This window comes from Heteronotia binoei, chromosome 9 (assembly GCF_032191835.1).
Source record: "Heteronotia binoei isolate CCM8104 ecotype False Entrance Well chromosome 9, APGP_CSIRO_Hbin_v1, whole genome shotgun sequence".
NCBI lineage: Eukaryota > Metazoa > Chordata > Lepidosauria > Squamata > Gekkonidae > Heteronotia > Heteronotia binoei.
This window is the reverse complement of record NC_083231.1, coordinates 55,067,768-55,080,439: the sequence shown is the minus strand read 5'-3', so window position 1 is coordinate 55,080,439 and position 12,672 is coordinate 55,067,768. Positions and strand designations below refer to the sequence as shown.

Below are 12,672 nucleotides of genomic sequence, written 5' to 3'. Positions count from 1 at the left end.
CACCCAAGGCTCTAACTGTTTAAGAAGGTCTCCTTCTGCCAATAAGAGCCCATACGATATTTCTGCCTCCCCCCAGCATAGCCTTTACTAAGAGCAGAGGGAGCCACAGCTACACAGTTCATATTGTATTTCAAACTGCTTGGTTATCGTGTGAGATCATTATCACACCTGAGAGTTGCAGGAGAAAAAGCCACTTAGGAACTTTAGCAGCTGTTGGTTTCTTTATACAGCTGTATGCCTTCTGTATGTTGTGGGAATCTTATTTCCTACTCTCATCCTTTATTGCTTTGGAATAAATTGCTCCCATATTTCTTGCACTCAAATGCTCTCTTGAGGAAAGCATGGCATCATTTTCATAATGTGCTACACAGCAAAATAACTGATGCTATTAACTAAAATGAATTTAATCCTACATTATGAACAAAGAACAGTGAATGCACATCTTAGGTTACTGCATATTATATAAGAATGCAAGAAGAGCCTGCTCAACCTGATCAATGCATCCCAGCATCTCATTTTGCACAGTGGCTGCCAGATGCTCCAGGAGGGGCATAGAAGCCAAGGCCTCTCCCTCTGGCTTTTCCATGGCTCCTGGCATTCAGGGGAATACTGTCTCATGGAGATTTCATTTAGCTACAGTGGGAAATGGCCAAATCACTCTAAACACTCTGGGTCAGTGAATTTAATCAGGTGCTACATGAAGGACTTCATTTTCTCTGTCCTAACTATAAAGGCCCATCGTTTTTGTGTGCTGCCACTAAGCTCTAGGATTTGGGAAAGGGTTGACAAATTCTCTTTAGTCACTTTCTCCGTAATGCCCACAACACTATATATTTCTGTCCTTTTCAAATATTCAATATTTCAATTTGGTCAGTCTCTTCTGCCACAACCCCCCCCCCCCGCCAAAAACAATAGACAGCAGGCTGTATACCTGTCATATACCACTGTAATAATTCTTTTAAACTGGGAATGACTGGGGTCCACTATTTGTATAATATGATAGCCATGATCCAAAGAGCCATACTAAGCACCTCTACTGATAGCCTCAGATCTCCCAGCACTTTGTTCTAGCCACTGGGCTCCAGTAAATGGCTACAATCCCCTTGTGGAAGTATGTATCAGGGATGTGCATCAGACCTGCACTCCAATGCAGGCACATCGAAAGACCATGTTCCACTTTTCCACCGCTGCTTTTTCATTTCTTCCAATGAATCTTACTGGATTTCACCCACCCTCAGGCTCATATGTTCACTCCCTCCTTACCCAGCCCATTTTTCTAACTTTGCTTAGGTTAGCATTTAGTAGATGCTAGGATTTATAGAACATTTATTTAGTGTGTGGGTGTTTTTCTAACTTTGTATCATTTTTGCTAATTCCTCTTGCTAGTCGTTTTTTTCTACAGAAACTTTCAACTTTGAACCCATTTCTAAGAATCTGTACACCCATATGAGGCATTAGCTCAAATCTTGGACCCTGGCATACAACTTGGCAAACGTTTCCAGTAATGTGCCCTAGGCGCACATGAATATGGGTTCTGGACATGTTAAAAGGGATGCTTCTATAGCCAAGATACATACACATACAGGCCATCTGGGTAACATCACATGCAGTTTCGGCCTGAAAATGAACCTTTCTCTGTGCTGAAGAAACAGATTCTTAATTGTTTCAGTTTTGGGAATAATTTGTTGGGAATCATGAGAGGCTTGGCTTTTTTGGGAGGGGGGCATTGCCTCCCAACCTATGCAGCACATAATTTTGTATTCTGGTCTATCTTTTAAGTAGCTCTGTTCATACTGCTGATATAAAAATGAATATAAAAGCCATACAGCATATTAAGACTGGGGGACAGCTCAGCAGCTCTATTTCAGGTATTACTAGCTTAGTATTTCCCTGCCTATGGGTATGTATAAAGTTACAGTCCAAATATATTGAAATTCATGTGGACAATGATTGCAACATATGTTTCTATGCATATTCTTCAGTGGGAATTAACCCCAAAGCATCACTTCAGGAGAAAATGTAGTATTGGAAAATCTCTTGCACAATCTCACTGCTGTCAGATGGCCACCTAGCCTCTGTTTTAAAACCTCCAAGGAAGGAGAGCCCACCACCTCCCGAGAAAGACTGTTCCACTGAGGAACAGCTCTAATGATCAGGAAGTTCTTCCTAATGTTGAGCCGGAAACTCTTTTGTTTTAATTTCAACCCATTGGTTCTGGTCCTACCTTCTGGGGCCACAGAAAACAATTCCACATCATCCTCTGTATGACAGCCCTTCAAGTACTTGAAGATGGTGATCATATCACTTCTCAGCCACCTCCTCTCCAGGCTAAACATGCTCAGCTCCTTCAGCTTTTCTTCATAGAACTTGATCTCCAGACCCCTCACCATCTTTGTCACCCTCCTCTGCATTATAGACAGCTTGTCTATATCCTTCTTAAAATGTGGTGCCCAAAACTGAACACAATACTCCAGGTGAGGTCTTACCAGAGCAGAGTTGTATAATCCCTTCTAGAATTGAATTCCCCTAAAACCATATAATTTTTTCTTCAGCCTAAGAGTGTGAAAATATTGTGAGCTCACACCATTCTCCTTTTGTTCTTAACCTTAGCTTTTAACTAGAAAAATAAATTTTAAGTAAGCCTTTGTATCAGTTCATTTGTTGATGAAAAATGTCTGGGATTACAGTGCCTCACTCTGGCCAAATCAGATTATTGCGTATTTGCAATAATCAGTACAATGTCCTTTGTGGCAAACTGCTTCTGAAAAAGTGGCCGAGGAGGACTTTCTCAGTGTAATCTGCTTGCTACATTTACCAATCCACATCCAGCCATCGGTTCTACAGAGGAATGTGCAGTGAGCCTTATCCAGAACCAGCACCTACCATCTGTTGTTGTGTGCAAAAATCTGTGATCAGTTAATGTTGCATACATAGCAGAAAAGGAACAGACCAGGATATCTTCAGAGCTTTTTACTCATTTTTTTAAGTCTAATGTTGTAGATATAGATGCACAAATGTAATCAAAACCACTTCTGTATGAATTTAGACCACCTGCGTGAACAAACTACAACTGAACTCTGGCAGGAGTTCCGTATGTAAAAAAAATCTAGACAAAGAATTTGAGTCGAAAATTAGGAGTTTGTATCAAAAAGGAGACAGGAGAGTATCACATTTTCCATATGACAAGAACATCTTTTGGGGGGATGGGGTGGGAGAGAGCTGATTACCTGAATCTTTATCTGTAGCTTTCATTTTAATGACAACTTCTCCTGGATCTTTATTTTCATAGATGGAAGCCTGATATTGATTTTTTGTAAACACTGGTGGCTCATCATTTACATCAAGAACAATTATCGTCAGAATTTGAGTTGCAGACAGTGCTGGAGTGCCACCATCCACAGCCACAATGGTCAAGTTGTAATACTCTTGGTTTTCACAGTCCAAAGCAAAAGTGATTGTTAGCAGTCCTATTGTAAAGAGGAAGAATCAACACATGGACATTGATTTATTCCAGTGCAGCTTCTGTCATTACAATATTACCATGGCTTGGATCACAAGTAATGCCAAACTACGGTTTGTGATAACTGTAATTTGGAGGCCAAACATTTGGTTTGAGATGCCAAATGCTCAAGGATAACTCTTTATTTTATGAGCTAAAGCTTTACCCTTGGGAATTCTAATTCAGTAGCAACTTTCTGAGAATACCACCAGACTACCTGGAGAAGCAATTGCTGTATGCCAAATTGAGAATGCATGTGATTTTTCACACACTTTACAACTGAGCTTGGAGGTGAGGCTCCAACACTGAGACAGGAGCATGATATTGGGTTTGCAGGCAGATTAGAATTAATGTGGTTTTCAGCTGGATGCTTGTCATTAAAATACTTGCAGCTGCTATTTATTTTGTTGCAAAAGTAAGTGTGTTTCACTGGTTTTGTTTGTCTTTCTTTATTCCTGTACCCTGAACCATTCTCAAACTCTACCAACAGGAAGAATTTGCTTGCAGGCAGATAACAGCACTGAAAAGGTCATGCTTAGGGAATCACCATTACTTATATACTCAACACTTTTCTCTTCTGATGCAGTGCCTTCTGGAGGTGGAATGACTAATGTAAATTCCGCTTGTCGATTCAGATGGCACAGAATGTCATAATTAGCACAAACATGAGTCAAACTACGGTTTCCAATTCTGATTTGCTGACACAAACCAGCAAAATGTCAATTTGGACATCACATCAAGCTACTGTTAACTGTCCATAACCATGGATCGACACGTGTTATGAACAGTCTTTATGTATCGGCCTCACCTCAGCGTTTATTAAGGTTTGACTGCCACATCATGGAGTTCAGAGCAGAGGTCTGTAGGGACCTTGTTATTTGACACAATCACATGTAATTTGCAGTTTCTTCTCCCTTTCTATGGCACATGCTGAGCTCACTGTAGGCTGGACTGCGCACAAGCAGAAAGAGCTTCTGCCATACATGCCCTCAACATGCTGTTACCCCAAATAGAAATAGTCTAGGGAAGAAAATATTTGGTGTGTTGAAAAGACCTCTTTCTATATCATTCTTGCTGTATGTGCAGTTATTGTCTTATTAAAAAGCTTAGATTAAGATAATTCTGACTGAAATTTCACTGAAGCCAATTTGACTTTACCTGAAGATCTGTCCAGTGAAAACATGTGGTCTTCATTACTCGAGAGAAGATAATATGTGATCTGTCCATTCCTTCCTTGGTCTGGATCATGAGCAACTATGGAGTGTACTGGGGAGCCTATCTCTGCATCTTCTCTGATGTAGGAGAGAGGTGATGAAAGAAAGGTAGGGTGGTTGTCATTGACATCCAAAATGATTATTTTGGCAGTCAGTGAATCTTGTCTGCGGTCAGTAAAGTTTACAGCTTGATCAGCTGCCACAACTGTCAGGATAACAGATTGCACCATCTCACGGTCTAGGGGGATGTCTGTGATTAAGCTACCATAAAAAGGATGGATGAGAAATGGATTTTCACTGAAGTTATTCCTGTGTAAAGAATATCGTACGTTGCTGTTCAGAAAACTGCCGTCCCCATCTCTTGCGTTAAATGTATATACCAAAGTGCCAACAGGCACGTTTTCCTCTACACCAATAACAATAAAGTCATTCTGGAAAGAAGGTGAGTGGTCATTTTGATCTTCAATATCAATACTGACAAAAATAGTACTGTTTTGTGGAAGACTGTTTTGATCATCATTTACAACCACTCTGAAGAAGTAGCGAGATGCTGCTTCATAATCTATTTCTTTGGAAAGAAGAAGATCCCCACAGGAGCTGTCGACTTCAAATGGAACATCAGAGTCTTCTTCAGAAATGCTATAACGCTGCTTTTCACTGGTATACAGATGTTGACCAGGACGTCTTAGAGAGCCCAGTGTCTGTGCAGGCCTAAAATTTTCTGGTATGACAAAATGTCTGATGTTTTGGAAAGAAGCAGAACTTGCTTTAGGAAGTGGAATCACCTGAAACAAAAGAATTTTTTTTAAGTTCTACTGCATTGGCATTTTTTGTAATTTAAAGGGCATCAATTATTCATAGTCTGAGCATATACACTTCTATGAATGTTCATATCCTGCAAGAAATGAACAGAAATCACAATTGTTTGCATTCCCAAGAGGATTCTGGTCTATGTCTGTTCTCTAATTACAAATGGGCAGTGGCCTAGTAACCCAAAGAGCTCTTGAGCTGTAAGCACAACACATACTATAAACAGATTAATTTGCCAATCAATTCTGTGGAAGGGTTATTAAATCACAGCAGGAATTGCTGCAGTAAGGATCTTTTTGACAGCCTGAAATGCTTCCAGCAGCCACACAGGGAAAAACTAGATAATTATTTAAAACTAACTAAAATGACTGTCTTAGTGGCAATGCATAAGTGATGTAACTAAACTTCATAATTAACCAGGTTCACATTACAAACTTTGGTTTATAACCCAATCTGAGTCAAGCATTAATGACTGAGAATTCAACTTAGATTGTAAACCAAGTTGAGAAAAACTGTTCCCCCCACCCCTCCACATATCTACCAACCTGGCTATGGGGAAGTCCTGCAGTACTCCCAGTGATGTCATCAGAAGCACAACAGGGTTACTGAATCTCAGAACTGGGCTTGGAAAAAACAAACAGACTGATTTCTTTTAATATATATGTAGGCTTGTTTAATTAAATTCCAAACTGAGCTGGGGAAGAATTTACCTATTGCTCCAGTGCCTGAGATATCAGCAGTACTCAGTCTTCAACAAAGGGCTTGAAGGGCAGCCCATAAATGGGGAAACAATATTCTAGAAATAGGGATACACCAACTTACAAGGAAACCAAAAGTGACAAACTGTAAAAGGTTCAAAATTCTTTAACAGACTCTGATATCCTGTCAAGCCATAAATGCTATTTCATCCAGGGGTAGAATTTAACACTCTCTGGAAGTAAGCTACAGGTGCTGCCATTTCCAGCCATTAATGCTCTTTTCACGAATAGGCCACTGAGAAATGAGTAAGTCTTCAGTGAACAGAGGCTATTAAATTATAACTGACCAAAATATATGGCTTGGAATGTGGCAAAAATAAACTAGCTACAAAAATGCATGTATTAAACATTTGCATATCTTTGTGGTTTGCCCATCAGGCGGTAAACCAAGAATTGTGATGTAAAATGGGTGCGTTCTGTGGAACTGTTTGGTGGATCCTGAACTCCCTATTTAGGGTCTCTCCTTTAAAAAAAAAATCTCTAATCAGGTCAGCACTAGCAGATAAAGAAGCAACAGGATACAGACAATAAAAACAGTTAACCTTTGCATCTCAGCTAAATTTCCATGTTGCATTCTCCTCTACACTTAAAAGGTTTATAGCTTTTCTCCTCTTCCCATCACTTCCTCATAATGGAGCAGAAGGTATAACTATTCAGGCCACAGTTAATGTCTCATGTATTTAAAGTCCAATAATACATTTCCTGTTTTCACAACCACTCTGCAGAGAGACATTTAAACTAGAGGGAGGGAAGGGGCTCTAGACGTCTTGGTTCTGCCTCTTGCTGAAGACATTCACTGTAGACCAAACAGAATACTTTCTTAAGCCAGTACCTCAACATTGATGTCCAATTGTCCTTGAAGCGAAGGGATTCCCTGATCAGCTGCAGTGACTACCATTCTGTAGGTTGACTTCCAATTATATAAAAGAGATTCAGTAGTTCTTAACTCACCACTACTGCTGTCAATCTGAAAGTGACCTAAACTTTCTCCTAGAAAAGATATGTTACCATTAATAGAACTGAACATTAAGGAAAGTGGAATATAAAAAATATCTGGTCAAATGCTCATGAGTGATTTTCTACCCAAACCCTACTCTTCCATTTGTTGTGCTCAACCTCCCTCAACTGCCACAGCAGCCAGAATGTACAAAGTTAACCCACATGACTCTGTGGTTATTTTCTAAGCCTTAGAGAGAGCTCCACCTCTTAAAGGTAACACTAATTTTTCAGCCCAAGGAGCAATTATTTAACTAGGATTATAAAGTAAACTGCTATTGATAATCCTCAGTCAGTCTCATGAGTTCCAGTTTGTTTGCTTTGGGCTTAGTTGTTAACTGCTCATACACCACATAAAAAAGGAGTTCCTATAAGCAAGGAAGTTGTAAGAGCTGCTTCACCCTACCCTGCAAGTCCACTGTGTGTAGGTGCCTCTCAGACAGCTCCAAATTCAGTGTGACCCTTCCTACCACTGGATTTGGTTGCTATTCAGTTTACATTTCCATCTGAGATACATCCATTTCACTGGAGCTTGTTGTATAGAAAAGCCAGAGTCAAGTTGTGCTTAGGGTTTCCCCATTTTTTAATGTTTTATTCTAGCCATTTCTCCTTTAAGCATAACACATCTGTTCTAAATATTCAAAAGGGGAAAAGATCAGAGGTGGCATTCAGCCGGTTAGCACCGGTTCTGTAGAACCCATACCTAATTTGCTATTGGTTCTACAGAACCGGTTGTTGGCCGGGCGCCTGCTTCCCTTCGCCTCCTTGCAGGTGCTCACATTTTTCTTGCTGTCACAGCTGCCTTCTTTGCTTCCTTCCCCTTCCACTCCAGCAGCGCGGCGGCAGCAGCAGCTCCTCCGCTCTGGCAGCCATTTAACCCCTGCAGGTGCTCACACTGATTTTTCTCGCCGCTGCCAGGCTGCCTTCTTCACTTCCTCCCTTTCCCTTCCACTCCACCAGCGCGGCGCAGTCCCTCCGCTCCAGCAGCCATGACCCCAGCTGTGCCCGTTGCGGCAAGATCGTTTACCCCACAGAAAAGGTGAAGGTTTACCCCACAGAGAAGGCATCGCGGAGTGGCTGCCGGGGACATTTCCCCCCCTCCAGGCTCCAGAGGAGAGAGCAGGCAATCTAGGGTGCTTTTGGCGTGCTTGCAGGGGGTGGGGCTTCTGTGTGCCTTCTAAAAGCAGCGTGCCGTGTGCGTGCATCGCCTTCGCCGTCCTCAGAGTCTGCAGCTGATTTCCAGGGAGACCGAGGCTTCGCTGCCACGGCTTGGAGAACTTCTCAAAAGTGGACGAAGCTCTTTCCCTTCAGAAGGTTCCTTTTGGGTTTTTTTTTTCGTTTGTTATATTTTCTTTAAAATGTTAGTTGATATTAATTATTTTCTATATCACCCTGGGAAGTGCCAGTATATCACTGAAGGGCTCCATGCAAGGCTTGTAGATTCATGTTCATAATATACTGGCACTTCCCAGGGTGATATAGAAAATAGTATTTTGGCTTCCCCAGCTCTCTCCTCACCCCCCAATCCTGACAATTTGTTAGCTGTTGTTGGTGCTGTCGAGAAAAGATGACGCCCTCTCAATTCGCAGTCATGGCCCCAAACTGAATTGCAATTTCCTCCTATGGCTCAGAAATAGGGTTGCCAATCCCCAGGTGGGGGCAGGGATCCCCTGGTTTGGAGGCCCTCCCCCCACTTCAGGGTCGTCAGAAAGCGGGGGGGGGGAATGTCTGCTGGGAACTCTGTTATTCCCTAGGGAGATTTATTCCCATAGAAAATCACGGAGAATTGATCTGTGGATATCTGGGGCTCTGGGGGGGCTGTTTTTTGAGGTAGAGGCCCCAAATTTTCAGTATAGCATCTAGTGCCTCTCCCCAAAGTACTCCCCAAGTTTCAAAAAGATTGGACCAGGGGGTCCAATTCTATGAGCCCCAAAAGAAGGTGCCCCTATCCTTCATTATTTCCTATAAAAGTAAGGCATTGAAAAGGTGTGCTGCCCCTTTAAATGTGATGGCCAGAACTCCCTTTGGAGTTCAATTATGCTTGTCACAGCCTTGATCTTGGCTCTACCCCAATGACTCCTGGCTCCACCCCCAAAGTCTCCTGGCTCCACCCCCAAAGTCCCCAGATATTTCTTAAATTGGACTTGGCAACCCTACTCAGAAAGTTTTAAGTTGTCTTTTCTTTCAGTTTGATTAATTTTATGGCAGGTTAGGTTATAATGCAAAACGTAGGGCTGGGTGACCTAGATAGATCATGCCCCCCCTCAACCCTGAGTCTCTGTGTATGTGTGTGTGTGTGCGTGCGTGCGTGTATCTCTGGAGGATATTCAGAGAGGTGGCTGAATCCAGCTTGTCTTCCCACCTGCTGGTATTCCAAGGGAATCTCCCATCCAGGTACTAACTGCAGTTGATCCTGCTTATCTTTTGATATCTGATGAGATCAGGCTTGCCTGAGCTGCCCATGTCAGGGTGTAATGTATGATATTTCTTGATACAGAGTCAGAACTTTGGCCCATCTAATGCAGTACATCTGTGACTACTGAGAGGGTGCCAGCTAGAAAGACGTCTTTCCCAGCTGTCCTTTGAACTGGAGATAGCAGGGACTGAACCGGGGGCCTTCTGCATGTGAAGCGGATGCTCTAACACTGAGCCAGGATCTCAGGTCAATGTCCTTCTCAACCCATTTCATTGGAAATGCCAGGGATTGAACCTGGGACCTTCTGCAAGCCAATCTGAGGCTCTACCGCTGAGCCACAGTCCTCCTCTGGCAACAGGTTCCACACTTTTGTGTTTGCCCCATGCCCTGTTTGATTCCACACTCTTCCGTTTGTTCTACAACACTTCTGTTTTGTTTGCATCCCCGAGTCATTCTTGAACTCACATATGGGGAAAGAGTGTAATTATCAAAGATTTCAGGTTTTCATGGCTGGCATCATCATTAGGGTTTGTAGCATCTTTCGGGCTCAAGTGCCGTGTTCTACTGGAGAAAGTTTTTTTGGAAGAAATACTTTCTCCAGTAGAACACGGCACTTGAGCCCGAAAGATTCTACAAACCCTAGTGTAATTATCATTGGATTAGCACAGTAAACTCCATAATTTAATGCGTGAATTATTAAACTGCCTTTCGGTATATCTTTTGGTATAGTTAAAATGGTCATTACGACATAGAACCTGTTGTTAATTTATTTGAATCCCACCACTGGAAAAGATGGCATGCACAAAATACCATGAAAAATATCTCTTCCCTTAACCTGTACACCAATTGTTTTAAGCTACAGAAATAAATACCCATTTGTGCATTATGTACTGTGAAGCAAGAATATAAAATGTTGAGTGAAAACTAGGCGCAGCACCCACATACAGACGGCTTTTCCTGACTTTGCTTTAAAATTATTTCAAAAAGAAAACGGTCAACCAGGGAGCAAAAACAATCATCAAGCTGAAATATGGTTAACGGAACAATTTCGTTTTACGCACTATTATATGACACTTTCTTAAATGTGGAGTTTAGGCTACTGATGTCATCTACCACACAAAACTACTCTCTATTGTGCCAAGCAACAATGCTTTCAGAAGATCAGCACTTAATAATGAGAAATGGGAGCCAGCAAACAAAGCCTCCATGTCTGAATGGTGAACATTTCAACAGGAGAGCCATATCGACTCCTTCCCCCTTCCTTCTTTCTCTTTGAATCCAGTGGCATTTTTAAGACCAACAAAATTTCATTCAAACTATAAGCTTTCATGTGCAAGCACACTTCTTCAGACACAGGCTGTCTCTGAAGAAGTGAGATTGCACAAGAAAGCTTACAGCCTGAATGAAACTTTGTTGGTCTTAAAGGTGCTGCTGGACTCAAACTTTGTTCTGCTGCTTCAGACTAACATGGCTACCCACCTGAATCTATCTTTATTCCTCTTCTTACACTAAAAGTAGCTGGACTAGGGATGGGGGGGAAGGGTTGATAATTTAATTGGCAAAACAACAATGTGGGTGAGAGTGTTCAAATTTTTCCTCACTGCTGTTTTCCTCATCTAAATTACCCCTTCCTCTCTATCCCTAGTAGAAAGAGAATCAGAAGGTGATTCTCCCTGTCCCACAGGGGAAACGGTAGTGGGGGACTGAGAAGCACCAACTGAGAAAGCAGCACAAGGAAAAAGACTGGGGAGGTGTAATGACCAAGGTCTTTCCCAATCAAATTGGTAGCTGCATTTTTGTTTGTTTTTGTAAAGCAAAGAAATCAATCAGAAATCCCCTAGCACATAGTTTGGTCCTGAATGTCATTGCCAGAAAAAAAGTTTATCTGAAACAGTTTTGTCATATACTTTCTGTCTCTTATCAACAGTAAAGACTTCACACAGCTTGTCAGATGAGTCTTGAGTTGCAATCTATGGGTTGAGAGATGCCTGGAGATTTTGGGAGTGGAGCCTGAAGAGCGCTGGATTTGGTGGGGGGGGGGGCGGACTTCAATGGGATATAATGCCACAGAAGCCACCTTCTCAAGTGGTCATTTTTTTCAGGAGAACTGATCTCTGTTGCCTGAAGATCACTTGTAATTGTCACCTTCCAAGATCACTTGGAAGGTGACAATCCTAGATGGGTATCAGTTCCAGTGCAACAGCAAAATTGATTCTCAGTTTGCAAACAGCTAGTTAATGTTTGCCCTTGCAAGTACATGGAACAGAGGCAAAGACAAGAAATCCATTCCATCCTCTTTACGTGGCACTCATATGGGGTTTTGGAACCTATAGAGCTACAGGTGCAACCACTTTCAGTGCTATTCTAAGTAGAATTAGAAAGGTATAATTCTACTTAGGAAGAAAATGTTTGTTTTCCAGTTGTAACAATAAGGTATAAGGATTTAAGTGAATGGCTGTCAAGTTCCATAGAGTAAGATGGTCCTTCTCTATCAGCCAATGCGCAGAGCTAAGGATTAGAATTATAAGACAGGGAGACAAATCACAGCATGCATCACTGCAGCAAAAGGTAATTTTTAAGACTGAGCTGACTGACTTGCCTAATACAGAATACAGAACTTGCAACTGCATGGGAAGCCATTTGTCTATAACATATGGACATGCCTCTATTTCTAAGTTCCAACTCCCCTACTCTTCCTTGTAAAAAAGTTTGTTTGCTTCATCATCCAGCCAGATTCTGCAAACAATTTCACCTGAATATTTAATTTCAGCATCCGAACAGTATACCTCAGAACTTGTCACTGTGCAAACGGTCATAGTAAGCAGCCTAGAGCACAGTCATGTGTATTTTTTGAGAGAGATTAGATATACATATATGAAGTTTGGTGGGGTATTTTTCTATGATGTAAACAAATAAATCAAAAGCTGCATCTACCTTGACTCCTACTCCAACTGCATTTTCTTAGACCACACCAAAAAG

General features: G+C 41.8%; 1 protein-coding gene across 1 annotated transcript in view; it reads right to left on the bottom strand.

Moving 5' to 3' along the window:
• Positions 1-12,672, bottom strand: part of DCHS2 (dachsous cadherin-related 2) — a 181,204-nt gene that overhangs the window by 39,219 nt on the left and 129,313 nt on the right. Inside the window, exons 8-10 of the mRNA XM_060246623.1 lie at positions 7,114-7,271; positions 4,658-5,498; positions 3,228-3,467 (exon numbers count right to left, since the gene is read on the bottom strand). Coding sequence (XP_060102606.1) covers positions 3,228-3,467; positions 4,658-5,498; positions 7,114-7,271 — 1,239 coding nt within the window. The remainder of the gene's footprint in view (positions 1-3,227; positions 3,468-4,657; positions 5,499-7,113; positions 7,272-12,672) is intronic.